This window comes from Salmo salar, chromosome 03 (genome assembly GCF_965601325.2).
Source record: "Salmo salar chromosome 03, fSalSal1, whole genome shotgun sequence".
Lineage (NCBI taxonomy): Eukaryota > Metazoa > Chordata > Actinopteri > Salmoniformes > Salmonidae > Salmo > Salmo salar.
Window position 1 is genome coordinate 61354219 of NC_138293.1, and position 17708 is coordinate 61371926.

General features: G+C 42.7%; 1 protein-coding gene across 6 annotated transcripts; it reads right to left on the reverse strand.

The window, feature by feature from the left end:
• Positions 1–3167: 3167 nt before the first annotated feature.
• nmt1a (N-myristoyltransferase 1a) lies at positions 3168–17348 on the reverse strand. Of its 6 annotated transcripts, none has more exons than XM_014192456.3 (12): positions 17195–17348; positions 14917–15025; positions 14504–14648; positions 7698–7816; positions 7429–7520; positions 7108–7224; positions 6746–6916; positions 6522–6630; positions 6194–6364; positions 5768–5935; positions 4979–5116; positions 3168–4595 (listed from the first exon to the last, which is right to left on the reverse strand). In XM_014192456.3, the coding sequence occupies exons 1-12, from the start codon at positions 17302–17304 to the stop codon at positions 4575–4577; spliced, it is 1470 nt and encodes a 489-aa protein (XP_014047931.1). In that variant the 5' UTR covers positions 17305–17348; the 3' UTR covers positions 3168–4574. The 6 variants fall into 6 exon arrangements, with proteins under 6 accessions (XP_014047931.1, XP_014047928.1, XP_082829776.1 ...); XM_014192453.3 differs by having other exon boundaries at positions 6746–6934; XM_082973650.1 differs by having other exon boundaries at positions 14911–15025.
• Between the last annotated feature and the right edge of the window lie 360 nt (positions 17349–17708).

Below are 17708 nucleotides of genomic sequence, written 5' to 3' on the forward strand. Positions count from 1 at the left end.
AGGAGAGCTGGCCAAGGACGGCACGTTCAAGAGTTTTGGAGAGAAAAGAAAGAAGGGATACTGGTCTGTAGTTGTTGACATCGGAGGGATCGAGTGTAGGTTTTTTCAGAAGGGGTGCAACTCTCGCTCTCTTGAAGACGGAAGGGACGTAGCCAGCGGTCAAGGATGAGTTGATGAGCGAGGTGAGGAAGGGGAGAAGGTCTCCGGAAATGGTCTGGAGAAGAGAGGAGGGGATAGGGTCAAGTGGGCAGGTTGTTGGGCGGCCGGCCGTCACAAGACGCGAGATTTCATCTGGAGAGAGAGGGGAGAAAGAGGTCAAAGCACAGGGTAGGGCAGTGTGAGCAGGACCAGCAGTGTCGTTTGACTTAGCAAACGAGGATCGGATATCGTCAACCTTCTTTTCAAAATGGTTGACGAAGTCATCCGCAGAGAGGGAGGAGGGGGGGGGGGGGGAGGATTCAGGAGGGAGGAGAAGGTAGCAAAGAGCTTCCTAGGGTTAGAGGCAGATGCTTGGAATTTATAGTGGTAGAAAGTGGCTTTAGCAGCAGAGACAGAAGAGGAGAATGTAGAGAGGAGGGAGTGAAAGGATGCCAGGTTCGCAGGGAGGCGAGTTTTCCTCCATTTCCGCTCGGCTGCCCGGAGCCCTGTTCTGTGAGCTCGTTGTTTTCTGTGATAGTCAAGCATAAGCTATTATAGATAGTGATCAACTGATCGTAAGCACTTAATCTAAGGGAGTGTGACCCACCCAGATCCACGTACCCTCTCCATGAATCAGTGAGATCAATCCTGTGAAGTGAAGAGGAACTGATGCTGCCAACCCTCTCTGCAAGAACGTCCTTGGAAAACAATAGTATGCTCAAGAGCTGAAGAGATTTAAAGACAAAAATATTTCCTTACCCCAGGACACAACAGGCAGTTGCTGTCTATTATGTTTTATAGGTATCTTTCAGACAAAACTTAACTTTTGTGGTTCGTCAATGTACGTTGAAGGGGTGGATTCTTTGGTATAAAAAGCTCATTGTATTGTTGTGTAGAGACCTTCCTGGTTCATTCGAGAGTATCTTAATTATTAAATATGTAGTTTAACTCAGACTGGTGTGTTTGTAACTCTCCTCATTTGGTAATGCAGAAATTAACCACCACAATGTCCATCCTTTTCATGATATAAGGACAAGGGTTGTTTGGTGAGGAAGGTAGAATGCTTATAACTGAGAGGGAGGAAGGGGAGAGAGGTTTTACAATGCTACAATTACATCATCATTGATATTTTTCATCATGTCCTTACTAGGAATGATTGTAATGATGTTGTAATGTTATGTTCTAACCATCTAATTTATTAAAAACCTAAAGATATTATAAAGACAATTTAAAGGGAACCTGATGATTTTTAGTTCTGTGAATCGTGAAAACGAGGGAATGCATGTATTTGTAACTTTGTTTTCCATCTATATCCGATCAACTCTTACGCATTTTATATTTTTTCAGTTTCAACAGATCTGAAACAATCAAAGAAAAAGAGCAAAGTTGAAAAGGCCATAACATAACCTACCTGCATAGTAATATAAAGTCTCAAAAGGTCCTCTTTCTTCAGGTTATCTTGATCTAATCAGAACGTTAAGTTGCCAAACCGGTCTTATCTGAGAGCTGCAGGTTCAGATCAATCTCGAATCCTAAACCAATGATTTCAGAAAGCTAGTGGTATAGTTGTCTGGGAGCCAGTAAGAACCTAAAACAGAGGTCACGGTGTGTAATGTAGTGGTTAAAATAACATGTGGCATAGCAAGGATACAATTTATAGTATATACAAGTTGGCCTCACAAGCAATTAATAATACACAAAGAAAGTTAAAGAATCTGTACTTTTAGTGATTGGCTTGGGTGTATGCTGCAGTGTCACCACATAGCAAAAGGCCGACCTTTACTAAATACATTAAGATAGACGGCCAAGTCTTTAAGTCAGAGGAAAGTATTAACAGTGGTGGAATTGGAGTGTGTCGTGCCTTACAAATGTTATATCTCCATGAGAGGTAAATTAGATGTTTGTGCATGACACTATGGATACAATTCTGTTTTGTTGATCAAATATACACTCAACAAAAATAAAACGCAACATGTAAAGTGTGCCGTTTCATGAGTTGAACTAAAAGATCACAGAAATGTTCCATACTCACAAAAAACGTACTTCTCTCAAATGTGCTCAAATTTGTTTATATCCCTGTTAGTGAGCATTTCTCCCTTGCCAAGATAATCCACAGGTGCACCTTGTGGTAGGACAATAAAAGGCCACTCTAAAATGTGGTTTTGTCACACAACACAATGCCACAGATGTCTCAAGTTGAGGGAGTGTGTAATTGGCATGCTGACTGCAGGAATGTCCACCAGAACTGTTGCCAGAAAATTGAATGTTAATTTCTCTACCATAAGCCTCCAACGTTGTTTAGAGAATTTGGCAGTACGTCCAACCGGCCTCACAACCGCAGGCCACGTGTATGGTGTCATGTGGGCGAGCGGCTTGGTGATGTCAACGTTGTGAATAGAGTGCCCCATGGTGGGATTATGGTATGGGCAGGCATAAGCTCCAGAACACGAACACAAACGCATTTTATCGATGGCAATTTGAATGAACAGAAATACCATGAGATCCTGAGGCCATTATGAGGCCCTTCCTTTCTTTTTTTTAAGATATGTCACCGACAGATGCATATCTGTATTCCCAGACATATGCAATTCATAGATTAGGGCCTAATGAATTTATTTCAATTGACTGATTTCCTTATACGAACTGTAACTCAATAAAATCAATGAAATTGTTGCATGTTGTGTTTATATTTTTGTTCAGTATACATCCATTTTGGGCACTGGTGCAGTAATTATAAAGATGATTGTAGTCTGAAACCATTTTTTGTGAAATTCCTTTGAACGTTATAACCTTTATGTCTGCACTAAAATAGCAAACTCAAACCAAATGGTTAATGGGAAATTATTTACAGAACAAGAAACACAAGTATAACAAGAATCCAAATGAATTGTTTTGACTGATTTTGGAGTCACACCTCTTAAGTCGAATTTGACCACCAAGGGGTGATGGGTAAGGCAGAAGTAACTCAGTGAATATCTTCATGATAAACTAAAGGATAGAAATCACCTGAGAGCAACCATTACAAAACCTCACAGCAACTTCTATATTTTATTTTGCACAAAAATTCCCCTGCATCTTCACATTTGTTTTCCTGCATCATAAAACCATGAGACCCGTTATTAATTTCGGTTTGCATCCCATCCAACACTCTACATAAAAACAAAACGTTTACTTGGGGTGTTACCCCGCCCCCTCCCCGGCCCAGGTCCCAGAATCCTTGACAGTTTCAATTCTCAATTTCAGAGGTGTTATACCAACAAACAGTATCCAGTCCCTTCCATGCCCCGTCTCAGCAGCCCCCACCCAACCATTTCCCTACTCCAAATATCTGCTCTCCTGACCGCAGCTTTTTCTGAAAACTAAAAAAAAGAAGTCCGAACTACTAAGTTCTTGTTGACAGCTGTTCCATTTAAACGGTCATCGTTGTATTTTCTTCTGAACAGGGCTTCTGAATGAGTCACGACAGTTAGTAAAGATGGGACAAAAAAATATATATATTAAAAAAAAAAGATGAAGGACAAAACCCCTCATTTACCCCTCGGTCAGCTGTGTACAGAGTCAAGTCTAGAACGCCTACATTGAAGAAAATTGAGGGGTTGATAGTAAATCTGCAGTTTCAAGCCTCAATAGCAAAAGAATAAAAACATTGACAGAAGCCCTTGTCTTGTGTCCACTTCGGATATTAATTACCTTATATATTTTTTGTTTAGTTCTTCCTTTTTAAATGTTTTTGATTGTTTCGATTTTTTTCTCTCTAACACTGTACTTCGGGGATGATGAGAGATTTGTTTTGAAAAAGCGCATCGCACACATGAAGGAATACAAAATGTTAGCGTCTAGTGCAGGGGTGGGCAATTCCAGTCCTCGAGGGCCTGATTGGTGTCCCAGTTTTGCCCCAGCCACAGCTAACACACCTGACTCCAATAATCACCTAATCATGATCTTCAGTTTAGAATGCAATTTGATTAAATCAGCTGTGTTTGCTAGGGATGGAGAAAAACTGTGACACCAATCAGGCCCCCGAGGACTTGAGTTGCCCACCCCTGGGTCAGTATGTGTTAGTATAATTTTCCTATCATGTTTGTCTTACAGTACATGTATGTTGTGTAGTTACACGCGTGTGTTATTTGGCGAATTGTGCATTGTGTGTATAAGATATCTGGTACAATCATGACAGACTTCAGTTGGGATGGTAACTAAAATGGCTTAAGGTCCATGTGATGGGAGGGAGAGAGAGCGTGGAGAAGGACCAACTCCCCCGACTCCCTGCCTGGCAGCGGTAGTGCAGGTCAAAGTTCAAAGGTCAAGAAGTAAAAATGGGCGGTGGGTTCTCTTTCCTGAAGCAGGAAGTCCATCGGTCCATCTGTCAGGTGGTCAGTGCGTTTTGTGGTCTCCTGGCCTAACTGTGACGCTCAGTGGGGGGGTGAAGAGGGATGTCACTGTAGTACTAAGCCAACCTGTGAACCACAGAAAAAGGAAGCTTATGATAGTTTCACCATAAGTTAAAATGAGAACACACACGATGAGTTCTGTGAGGCCTGTATACTTCTCTGCCTGGCTTAACTGTGATAGCAAGATAATCAAGTCAATGGTTCCCTCCCTCTCTCATTACACTTCCTCCTTTTGTACTAGAAAAAAATAACTATTTAGCTCTTAGTGGTGGATATCGCCATAGGCATGATCTAATGACCCATTGGTTTACAGTACAGTCTAGGTAACACAAAACTCTTTCAATATCGTCATATTACCATGGATAATTTATATCAATGCGAAAAAGAGTCATCTCTCTAGGAACTGACTGAACTATCAGTCAATGTGAACTATGGGCATCATGACGCACCTTCTCTGATCCCATGCTAGGACACTTCCAATTGTACAGATAATACTGTAGATTTCCGTCTCCGATGCCAAACTTGAGCTTCTCAAGGAAAGTCTTATTCTCCATCAGGTCCAGTGCATTGAAAACGTCAAACCCTTTCTGGATATTGACAATAGATAGGGGTGAGAGAGGGGGATACAGAGAGATAGCGGAGAGGGATTGAGTTGTGTATAATTCATCTTTATCTGAGTATACAAAACATTAAGAACACCTGCTCTTTCCATGACAGACTGACCAGGTGAATCCAGATGAAAGCAATGATCCCTTATTGATGTCACCTGTTAAAATCCACTTCAAATCAGTGTAGATCAATGGGAGGAGACCGACTAAAAGGATTTTAAGTTGAGACAACTAAGATATGTGTGCCATTCAGAGGGTGAATGGGCAAGACAAAATATTTAACTGCCTTTGAACGGGTATGGTAGTACGTAACAGGCACACCAGTTTGTGTCAAGAACTGCAATGCTGCTGGATTTTTCACACAACATTTTCCTGTGTGTATCAAGCACGGTCCACCACCCAAAGGACATCAAGCCAACTTGACACAACTGTGGGACGTATTGGAGTCAACATGGGCCAACATCCCTGTGACAAATTGAGGCTGTTCTGAGAGCAAATAAGTGGGGGTGCAACGCTATATTAGGAGTATTCCTAATGTTTGATATACTCAGTGTACACAGTAAATATTTGACCTGGTACTCAAATCCAACTCCCATTTGACCCCCAACCCCCTGAAGAGGACCAACTCACCGACTTGGCCAGAATGAGCGCGTCAGACATCAGGTCCAGCAGGGTGGTGGTGGTGTGCACGTTGTAGAAGGAGTAGGCTGCCTTAAGGCTGCGGTGCACTGGATGGTTCATAATAGTAGAGGGGAGCGTGTAGAAGCTCAGGAAGTCCGTCACCTTGCCCCCAGAGGACTGCCACAGGGAGAAGACACACATCCTCCGACTTTACATTCACTCCATTTTAGATGTGTGTGAAATGCATTTCCAGAGCTCTGACATAATGTGAACAATGTTGTCTAGAGGTAGAAGTGTCTAGAGGCTATCTGGGTAGCTGTCCATATATGGTCGTGTGTAATGGTCTACTTAGTGTATACCATATATACTAAGCGTGTAAGGTGTTGTAATGTTATAGGTGTCTACGGTAGTGTACGTTTTATCAATGGTACTGACTACGACCAGGTAGGTGTCGATGATGCTCTCCTGGGGCAGCAACCAGTGCTCCACCTCCTCGGGGCTCATGACGGGGGCCAGGTGGAACTGGCTCAGGTACTCCAGGAGCAGGCGATGCACCGCCGGAACATCCTTCCTGGTCATCGGCCGCAAGCCAGACGTCTTTGGGGACTGGAGAGAAGGAGATGGAAGGTCATGGCAATCCTTTTCAATGGAGAGTTTTATGTCAACACAATAGACATTTCAAATAGAGGCATCAGGTGATGGCTGAGCGTTCGGGTGTTGTGCAGAGGATAACCTCTAGATGGAGCTTTGCTCACTGACTCACCTCAGGCAGACGGTACAGCTTCATGGTGCGTTGCATAGTCATGTTCCGGCTCAGGTGAGAGAACTTCACCTCGATCAGCTTGCGTGGGTTCAGAGAGCGATGCCAGTACCTATACAGATAACAGATTTTATAATCACTTTGTTTTTGTGTTTAAGAGCATATGCATTTGGTTGGATGGGTATCTGTCTGGTGTGGTGTGGTTGGTATGTCTCTCAGTGACCCACCTGCAGGTGCCCACGGGTTTGGGCAGTACCACGCCAGCGGTGTAGACAGCCTGGAAGATGCCCTTCAGGTTGACCCGTCTGGTGATCTCTCGGATCAGGACTGGCGCTACCCGCTTGGAGCGCAGCTTCTTGTGGACGCACAGAAAGTTGATCTCCACCATCTTCTTATCTCTAAATGACAAAAACAGTCTAAAGTGACAAAGGCCTCTTAATGTCTGACTTCTTACAGCAAATTAACACATGAAATGATATAGTCAAGGAGCAAATTAATATTACATTCCTATTGTTAGCTATATTAAAATACTACAGTGTATGGGAGTAATAAAAGTGTTTGAACAAGAGCATGATGCATATTCACTGACTGGTCATAGATGCGGATGTTGGCAGGGATGGCACTGATGAAGCCCACCAGCTTCTGGTTGGAGTTCACCCTCACCCCACAGTGCCACTGGGGCAGCCAGCCGGGGGGGCGCAGAGCCCTGACAGAGAGAGACATTACAATTGCAGGTCAGTTCCCAACTATGAAAGAAAACCTGAGGGCCAAGTTTTCCTGGTCAGAAAACAACTCCTGCCTTTAAAAGATGACACAACTAACATAAAATAGCTCTCTATTGAAAGAGATTGTTACATAAATGAGACTAGCTGAGTAACAAAGGTGACGTAGCTAAGAAATAAAGAGTTACCAGAGCAGGAACTCTGGAGAGTAGTCGAAGCGGAACATGTTGTCATCATCCTCCACGTAGTTCTCATTGAGCAGAGTGTACAGCTCCTTCAGCTAAGAGGAGGAAGAGTAAGAGACTGAGCCATGGGAAAAAGGTCTAGGGTTAAATTGAGTAGGGTAAAGTGGTGTCAGCTGTTGGAATAACCACAAGTGAAGTATTTTGATTGCTATCACTATATTGTTTTGGGACACTCAGTCTGGGGTGGAGGGGTTGTAGAGGAGCCTGCTCACCACAGCGGCGTTGCCCAGGTCCAAGGCGTCCCACGTGAAGCCTGGAGGAAGGCTGTAGGGCTCCTCCCGGATGTTGTCTTTGTCAGGCTCGATGGAACCATGTGATGTCACCATCTCCCCTAAGGTAAACAACAAAACGCAATGTAAGAGGTTATTAGCAATCTGCATATTCAATGTAAATATACAAAGCATACTTTTTTTAATTTAACCTTTAACTAGGAAAGTCAGATAAGAATTTGTTCTTATTTTATAATGACGGCCTACCCCGGCCAAACCTTACCCCGGGATCGAACCAGTGTCTGTAGTGACGCCTCTAGCACTGAGATGCAATACCTTAGACCTCTGCGTCACTTGGAAGCCATTATAGGAGGTTTAATCCAAAAACATAGGGCCCAATTGGACTACTCATATCAAATCTCCTCAGGTCACTACCACTTTTTAGAATAAAAAAAATAAAATCAGATGCCTATTTTAACAATGAAAAGCCTGTCTAAATGTAATTAATCTACACTGAACAAAAATAAAAACATGCAAAGTCTAGGTCAAATGTTTCATGAGCTGAAACAAAAGATCCCAGAAATGTTTCATATGCACAAAAAGCTTCTCTCTCTCAAATGTTATGCACAAATATGTTTACATCCCTGTTAGTGAGCATTTCTCCTTTGCCAAGATAATCCATCCACCTGACAGGTGTGGCATATCAAGAAGCTGATTAAACAGCATGATCATTACACAGGTGCACCTTGTGCTGAGGACAATAAAAGGCCACTAAAATGTAAAGTTATGTTTCACCACGCCACAGATGTCTCAAGTTTTTAGGGAGCATGCAATTGGAATGCTGACTGCAGGAATGTCCACCAGAGCTGTTGACAGAGAATTTAATGTTAATTTCTCTACCATAAGCCTCCAACATCATTTTAGAGAATTTGGCAGTACGTCCAACCGGCCTCACAACAGCAGACCATGTGTAACCACGCCAGCCCAGGACCTCCACATCTGGCTTCTTCACCTGCAGGATCGTCCGAGACCAGCCACCCAGACAGGTGATTAAACTGTGGGTTTGAACAAACAAATAATTTCTGCAGAAATTGTCAGAAACAGTCTCAGGGAAGCTCATCTGCGTGCTCGCTGTCCTCACCAGGGTCTTCACCTGACTGCAGTTCAGCGCTGCAACCGAATTCACTGGCCAAATGCTCACCTTCGATAGCCACTGTCAAGCTGGAAATGTGTGCTCTTCACGGCTGAACCCCAGTTTCGACTGTACCAGGCAGGTCTCGTGTATGGCATCGTGTGGGCCAGCGATTTGCTGATGTCAACATTGTGAACAGAGTGCCCCATGATGGCGGTGGGATTATGGTATGGGCAGGTATAAATTACAGACAATTAATAATTCTTCCATGGCCTGCATAATCAGACTTGTCACCCATTGAGCATGTTTGTGATGCTCTGGATCGACGCGTACGACAGCGTGTTCCAGTTCCCACCAATATCCAGCAACTTCGCACAGCCATTGAAGAGGAGCGGGACAACATTCCACAGGCCAATCAACAGCCTGATCAACTCCATGCGAAAGAGATGTGTCACGCTGCATGAGGCAAATTGTGGTCACTCCAGATACAGACTGATTCTGATACACACCCATACTTTTTTTTTTGGAATCTGTGACCAACAGACACATGTCTGTATTCCCAGTCATATGATTAGGGCCTAATGAATTCATTTCAATTGACTGATTTCCTTTTATGAACTGTAACTCAGTAAAATCAATGAAATTGTTGCATGTTGCATTTATTTATTTATTTATATATATATATATATATATATATATATATATATATATATATATATATATATATATATATATATATATATATATACACATTTTTCAGTTTGTGACACGGATATACCATGACATTTGAAATTCTTAAGTCAATAAAACAACCTTTTGAATGTAGTTTTTATGACGTGCGCCCCATAAAAAAAGACAACGTAGCCTATACTGGTTACACGCTTTTGTTATTATAGTCAACCAATCAACATGGCACTAGCTCCATGTGTAGCAAGCAACTTGGGAGATCTCTAATCAATGCAAAATGGAATTATTAAATTACAGAGTTAATTTAGCTAAATGAGAAGGTGAAAGCTACACCAAGCAATCATCAGGTAGGCTGTTGTTTATTCTGAATGGAGTTGTAGTAAACAAGGACAGGAAGAGCAGCAAAATAGCCTCAAATAGCCTAGGTACAGTGCATTAGGAAAGTATTCAGCCCCCTTGACTTTTTCCACGTTACAGCCTTATTCTAAAATTGATTAAATTGGGGAGGGTTCTCATCAATCTACACAGAATACCCCATAATGAAAAAGCGAAAACAGGTTTTTAGAAATCTTCGCAAATGCATAAAAATACATAAGTTTACATAAGTATTCAGACCCTTTGCTATTAGACTCGAAATTGAGCTCAGGTGCATCCTGTTCCCATTGATCATCCTTGTGATGTTTCTACAACTTGGAGTCCACCTGTGGTAAATTCAATTGATTGGACATGATTTGGAAAGGCACACACCTGTCTATATAAAGGTCCCACAGTTGACAGTGCATGTCAGAGCAAAAACCAAGCCATGAGGTCGAAGGAATTGTCTGTAGAGCACCGAGACAGGATTGTGTCGAGGTAGAGATCTGGGGAAGGGTAGCAAAAAATGTCCCCAAGAACACAGTGGCCTCCATCATTCTTAAATGGAATCACCGACCATTTCAAATCCCACCGTACCTTCTCCACTATGCGATCTGGTTTCCAAGCTGGTCATGGGTGCACCCCAGCCACGTTCAAGGTTCTAAATGATATCATAACCACCATTGATAAAAGACAGTACTGTGCAGCCGTCTTCATCGACCTGGCCAAGGCTTTTGACTCTGCCAATCACCGCATTCTTATCAGCAGACTCAACAGCCTTAGTATCTCAAATGACTACCTCGCCTGGTTCACCAACTACTTCTCAGACAGAGTTCAGTGTGTCAAATCGGAGGGCCTGTTGTCCGGACCTCTGGCAGTCTCTATGGGGGTGCCACAGGGCTCAATTCTCGGGCCGAATCTCTTCTCTGTATACATCAATGATGTCGCTCTTGCTGCTGGTGATTCTCTGATCCACCTCTACGCAGACGACACCATTCTGTATACTTCTGGCCCTTCTTTGGACACTGTGTTAACTAACCTCCAGACGAGCTTCAATGCCATACAACTCTCCTTCCGTGACCTCCAACTGCTCTTAAATGCAAGTAAAACTAAATGCATGCTCTTCAAACGATTGCTGCTCGCACCCGCCCGCTCGACTAGCATCACTACTCTGGACGGTTCTGACTTAGAATATGTGGACAACTACAAATACCTAGGTGTCTGGTTAGACTGTAAACTCTCCTTCCAGACTCACATCAAGCATCTCCAATCCTAAATTAAATCTAGAATCAGCTTCCTATATGACAACAAAGCCTCCTTCACTCATGCTGCCAAACATGCCCTCGTAAAACTGACTATCCTACCAATGCTTGACTTCGGCGATGTCATTTACAAAATAGCTTCCAACACTGTACTCAGCAAATTGGATGCAGTCTATCACAGTGCCATCCATTTTGTCACCAAAGCCCTATATACTACCCACCACTGCGACCTGTATGCTCTCGATGGCTGGCCCTCACTACATATTCGTCGCCAAACCCACTGGCTCCAGGTCATCTATAAGTCTTTGCTAGGTAAACCCCCGCCTTATCTCAGCTCACTGGTCACCATAGCAACACCCACCCGTAGCACACGCTCCAGCAGGTATATTTCACTGGTCATCCCCAAAGCCAACACCTGCTTTGGCTGCCTTTCCTTCCAGTTCTCTGCTGCCAATGACTGGAACGAATTGCAAAAATCACTGAAGCTGGAGAAATATCTCCATAACTAACTTTAAGCATCAGCGTCAGAGCAGCTTACCGATCACTGCACCTGTACACAGCCCATCTGTAAATAGCCCACCCAACCACCTCATCCCCATATTGTTATTTTTTACTATTTTGCACCCCAGCATCTCTACTTGCACATCATCATCTGCACATCCATCACTCCAGTGTTAATGCTAAATTGTAATTATTCCGCCACTATGGCCTATTTATTGCCTTACCTCCTTAATCTTACTACATTTGCACACACTGTACATAGATTTTTCTATTGTGTTATTGACTGTACGTTTGCTAATCCCATGTCTAACTCTGTTGTTGTTTTTGTCGCACTGCTTTGCTTTATCTTGGCCAGGTCGCAGTTGTAAATGAGAACTTGTTCCCAACTGGCCTACCTAGTTAAATAAAGGTGAAAATAAAAAAAATGGAACAAGTTTGGAACCACCAAGACTCTTCCGAGAGCTGGATGCCCGGCCAAACTGAGCAATCGGGGGAGAAGGGCCTTAGTCAGGGAGGTGACCAAGAATATGATGGTCACTGACAGAGCTGCAGAGTTCCTCTGTGGAGATGAGAGAACCTTCCAGAAGGACAACCATCTCTGCAGCACTCCAACAATCAGGCCTTTATGGTGGAGTGGACAGACAGAAACCACTCCTCAGTAAAAAGCCTGCTTGGAGTTTGCTCTCAGGACTCTCAGATCATGAGAAACAAGATTCTCTGGTCTGATGAAACCAAGATTGAACTCTTTGGCCTGAATGCCAAGCGGCACGTCTGGAGGAAACCTGGCACCACTCCTACGGTGAAGCAAGGTGGTGGCAGCATCATGCTCTGGGGATGTTTTTCAGCGGTAGGGAGACAAGTCAGGATCAAGGGAAAGATGAACGAAGCAAAAGACAGAGAGATCCTTGATGAAAACCTGCTCCAGAGTGCTCAGGACCTGACTGGGTCGAAGGTTCACCTTCCAACAAGACAATGACCCTAAGTACACAGCCAAGACAATGCAGGAGTGGCTTCGGGACAAGTCTCTGAATGTCCTTGAGTGGCCTAGCCAGAGCCCGAACTTGAACCCGATCGAACATCTCTGGAGAGACCTGAAAATAGCTGTGCAGCAACGCTCCCCATCCAACCTGACAGAGCTTGAGAGGATCTGCAGAGAAGAATGTGCCAAGGTTGTAGCGTCATACCCAAGAAGCCTGGAGGCTGTAATCGCTGCCAAAGGTATATCAACAAAGTACTAAGTAAAGGGTCTGAATACTTACGTAAATGTGATATTTACATTTCTAAAAACCAGTTTTTGCTTTGTCGTTATGGATAATTGTATGTAGATTGATAAGGAAAAAAAATATTTAATCAACTTTAAAATAAGCCTGTAACATAACAAAATGTGGAAAAAGCCAAGAGGTCTGAATACTTTCCGAATGCACTATAGCTAGCTAAAAATTAGCTGGCTAACATAGCTAGCTTCTTTACATCGAATTGATGCAGTCAAGACAGGCACTACCAGATGGGATGATAGACAAACTTGTAGAGGCCATAGGTTATCTAACTAGGGCGAGTGTGTATGGGACTTTGATCACCAATAACGTTGTTCTGAATTGCGAAACAGGCCGTTCAAAAATTCAGAGCGTTATTATGTTCCTCAACTAATTAAGCGGTAGATCTAGGCTCGACACTGAGCGTGCTCAGCACGCACAGAGTACACCCCGAGTAGGCCATAGCATTGTCGAATCATTCAAAACTTTAACAGCAGCCAAAGAAAAGTCAAAGACCAAAGTCGCTAAGCTTGCTCGATAAACTCAACAAATGACAGAATATAACCTATTTGGCTAAATTGACTTGATGATTACAGAGATAGCAGATCAGCTCATGAATAACAGGGAGATGGACAGGAAATGGTTTAAATATCAAGGTATCTTAACAGGGACCAACTCTTAAAAAATATATACAGTTCTTTGATCATGTGAGACAGGAGTCAGAATTTTGGGTTTCAGTGGGATTGGGATGATAGGACAATAGCCTAGGCTCTATAAGGCTACTACTTGAGTCAAAAGATAAATAATACACTTGATTTAGGCTACATTTTTGCAAACTAAATGTTTCTGATCAGTGAAAGATCAGCAAACGAATAAATGAGCTACCACTTCCACTTGTCCAGACAGAGATCAATTAACCAAATATAGAGCGAATCTGTGACACAAAATCCCATTGATTATCAGACAAGTCACAGGCTTTAGGTCAGGAGTAGAACAGGCTGCTATGCGAGTGAAAACCAAAAGCCACTTGCATCACTATGGTGTGTTCTCTCTCTGCGCTTTTTCTAGGCCCAATGGCTGTTTTCTCATCTCTTTTTACTCCGCTTCCGCCCGCCTCCGCTACTGTTTTCTAGAAATGTGGCTTTTTTTTCAGGTTCATTTCATTTCTGTGATGTCGGACCAGGGCTCGGGTTTTCAGCTCACCGAGCTTGGGTCAGACCATGGTTGAATTTTCAGTTCTGATAAGAAATCTAAACTGCATTCGGGTCTCGTCTGAAGTCCGGCAGTGTCAATTATGCATGAACTTTGAATTTATGGCGACTTTGTGAAGTAAATACGCTAGGTTCAAGGCTTCCATGAGACAACCTGCTTGGATATTGTGCCATTTTATTTTTGCCAATCTGCTACTGCACATGTGTATTTTGTGGAATTGCATTAGTGTGACATTTGGGGGAAATTTAGTAATTTCTTGCTTGGACCATGTCTTGTCATTTTATTTTTTGGGAAAATGTGAAGAGTGGTCCCAGTACAGTTCCCGGTAACCCGGTACCCGTGTTAATCCCTACTAGTCACTACAGTGAGGTTGTGGAGACATCTCTGTACCCCTGCCAAATGTCATACCTAGCTTGGGGACGGGCTGTGTGTCCCAGAACTGGTAGCTGCGTCGGCTTGCCTCCTCCATGGTTTTGGCAGGGCCCTGACCTACAGAAAACAGTTCAATGGCCTTTTGGATCTCCTGCAGCTTATCAGCAGGCAGCGAGTTCACCTGTGTAGAGAGAGAGAGAAAGAGTAATGTAGGGTTGAAAAGGAAATAAATTGCCAAATGCAAAACAATGTCTACACAGACAAACACACCCACTAATCTCCATTCAGTTTTGTAGAGTCCGTTTTCAAAAGTTACAGAACAATAAGTCAATGTCGGTCTTTCTAGCACTACTCTCGCAAAAGGAACAAACAGAGGGACACAAACACAAGGCAAAGACATTTGCCCCCACACTCACTCATGTGGCCTACACACATGTACATACATCTACCTTGGCTAGCGGATCCTCCTCAGCAGGTTCTTTATTTGCCCCAGACTTCTTCTTCTTCTTTTTGTTTTTCTTCTTCTTGGCACCGCTGTCATCTCCCTGGCCCTTCTCACTACCATAGGACAAAAAAACAAAACATGTAACTATAAGACTTTCCATAGGCCAGGAGAGTGCCACAACTGTTTCAGTCCTCTTCATTACCAACCTAGAATACACCGTTTTTTTTTAAAGATATGTTGGCAACAAGCATGTGGTGACCTTTCGTCTCAAAAACACATAACTTACAGTTCATCCCCAAGCTAGTTTAAATTGGTTGGAGTTATTCCTCCATCCCCTGATCATCAATGACTCTAGAAGAGCCCCCACCCCCATTTCCTGGGCAGGACAGGGAGACAGCAGCATACTTACAAGAACAGGGGATAATCCCATTAGCTTCCAAGAGGGGAGTGAGGCTAGGGACTGGCCTGTATTTGTAGCACCAGGACAGATGGTGAATCACATGATCCCGGGGGGGAGTATGTGTGGCTATGCGTCTGTGTGTACGTGTGTATGAGGGATGTTAAGGGGACACTGACAGGAACAATAGACGACCAAGCATTCAATGGCTTATTCGACAGGCTTCCATTCTAGCAGTTGAGCCTAACTACCATCCAGAACCATTCACCCTTTCATTTCATTTAGCTAACTAACGTTAACATGAATATTTGATAGCTAACTTATCTACCTAGCAGGGTTCCAGATGCTCGCATACACGCTGACATCGTCAAGCCACACAAGGGCTGTAATCCACACCCAGTTTAAATTGGTTGTTGTTGATTGTTGGCAGAACAAATATAGCTTCAATGCAAGCAAGGGAGTTTTGACAATGGTTGCATCCCAGATAAACAAATAGCAAGCTAGCTACATGTCACTATATGGTTAGGTCAACCCTGCAATTTACAGAAGGAATGTTGAGTAGTTACTTTCATTTTCTCCTGGCAAAATAAGGGAGCTCTAGAGCTCAAACTCTGGCACTTATTTTCTTTGGGGGGGGGGGGGGGGGGGAATCTAACTGGGTGGAAATTTGAACTCAAATTAGCCATAGCTCTGTGAGTGCGCAAGATTGAGCTAGCATAATAGTGAACACTTGAACCGGATTTTAACTTTTCTATTAAACATATGAAATGTGGTTAGTTCTCTATAAATTAGCCTAACAGGGTAGAAATGTATGAGTGGGCCATTCAGACTAACAACATGAAGCATGGAAAAATAGATAAAAATGTGTGTTTATATTGTTGTACATTTGCACCACCGTTTTCCCACCAAAGAAATTATGCAACTTCCTGAATGTGGTGTCATTTTAGAAAAATATTGTTTTCTTAAATGCAGAATTACAACAAACTATCAGGGACACAAAGAAAATCTTAAATAAAAAAATACAATAACCATGGAAAAAACGTTATTGATAAGATAATTTAACAAGGGCTTACATTTCTCATGGAAGTTGATAAATAATGTTCAAAAATGCATAACATTCACTTTCAAGGGCCATATTTTTGTGTTATGGTAAAGTACACCCGACCATATATTTAAAGCCTTTTGGAATCCACATTTTACACTAAATAAGAAGAGACATTTCCTGGGGACAGAAAATGCAGCGCATGGTGGGAATGAACCAACTATGCTAAATAAATTAGCACCTATCATGCTGGTGTTGCTGTGCTGAAAAGGAAAACAAACGATGCATCATCAGGGTAAATAATATGCTGATTGTTTTTGACAGTGTCACAAGTTCGGGAGTCAGCTAGCTAACAAGTCATCGTCGTAAAAAGGCATAGCTGGCTATCTAGTTAGCTAACGTTATTAGTTTCGCATTTGACTTACGACGTGGTATTTAACATTTGGACGCTGTTCTCTATTCGAATGCCAAGTGTTCCAGTTTAATGTTGTACTACAATCTGATTTGTGTTGGTCTTCACCGCATAACTGTATTTAATGTATCATAATAATGGGTTCAATTTCTTGTACAGTGACCAATGGTAGTTAACTATGCCTCGCGATAAAAGCAACAGAGGAATGGCATGAAACCCCGCCCACAACAGGAAAATACCCAATTTAGATCCAATCAGAGCGACAAGCAGGCAATTAGTAAACCGTTATCACCAATCGTCCAAAAGAAAGTGGGAGGGATTAGTTGAATTGGTATACTCAAGCTTAGCTCGCATCGTATCGTATCTTTAAAACGAGCGCAAGAGCATGACACATTTTCTATAATGCTACAAAAACAAGTTTGCACCCTTACCCATCATCAAAGTGATGCTCTTCATTTTCGCAATCACTGCAGTGTCCATGGTCTTCTTCTACCTCCTCTTCTTTCTCCGGCTTCGGCGCTGTCTCATTCTCATCCGCCATCTTTAACCAGGAAGTGAAGAACCACCGCGTGCATTCAACGCCTCAACACAACCTGCGATACTATTGGCCGACTGTTGTGGTGCATTCTGGTTCCTGTAGTTATTCATGTGACAGGTTGTGAAATTTTAATCTTAATTTTAACAACACTTTCGAAGCAGGCAAATGGATGCATAAGGCTTCTTAAGGTACATGTCCCTAAACAGGATTGAGCCTCAGTTGTCTATTAAGCAATGTCACGTAGTTGTGACTCACTCAATGATTTATATATACACTAGATGATAGCTCAGATGTGAACTAAAAATAAAAATTGAAACAATTTAAAACAAATTTCCTTTAAGTATTGTTTTTAGAAAGTATCTATTTTACTGTCCCCACTACAACAAAGTTACTTGAATACATGTAAT

Bases quoted from the DNA above. Each gene is read 5' to 3' on its own strand.
- nmt1a (XM_014192452.3), bottom strand. From the start codon at position 17,304: ATGGCGGATGAGAATGAGACAGCGCCGAAGCCGGAGAAAGAAGAGGAG. The intron at 14,649-14,910 runs GTATGTACATGT...CTCTCTACACAG, and splicing joins ATCCGCTAGCCAAGGTAGAT to GTGAACTCGCTGCCTGCTGA. The intron at 7,521-7,697 runs GTGAGCAGGCTC...TCCTCCTCTTAG, and splicing joins ACCTGGGCAACGCCGCTGTG to CTGAAGGAGCTGTACACTCT.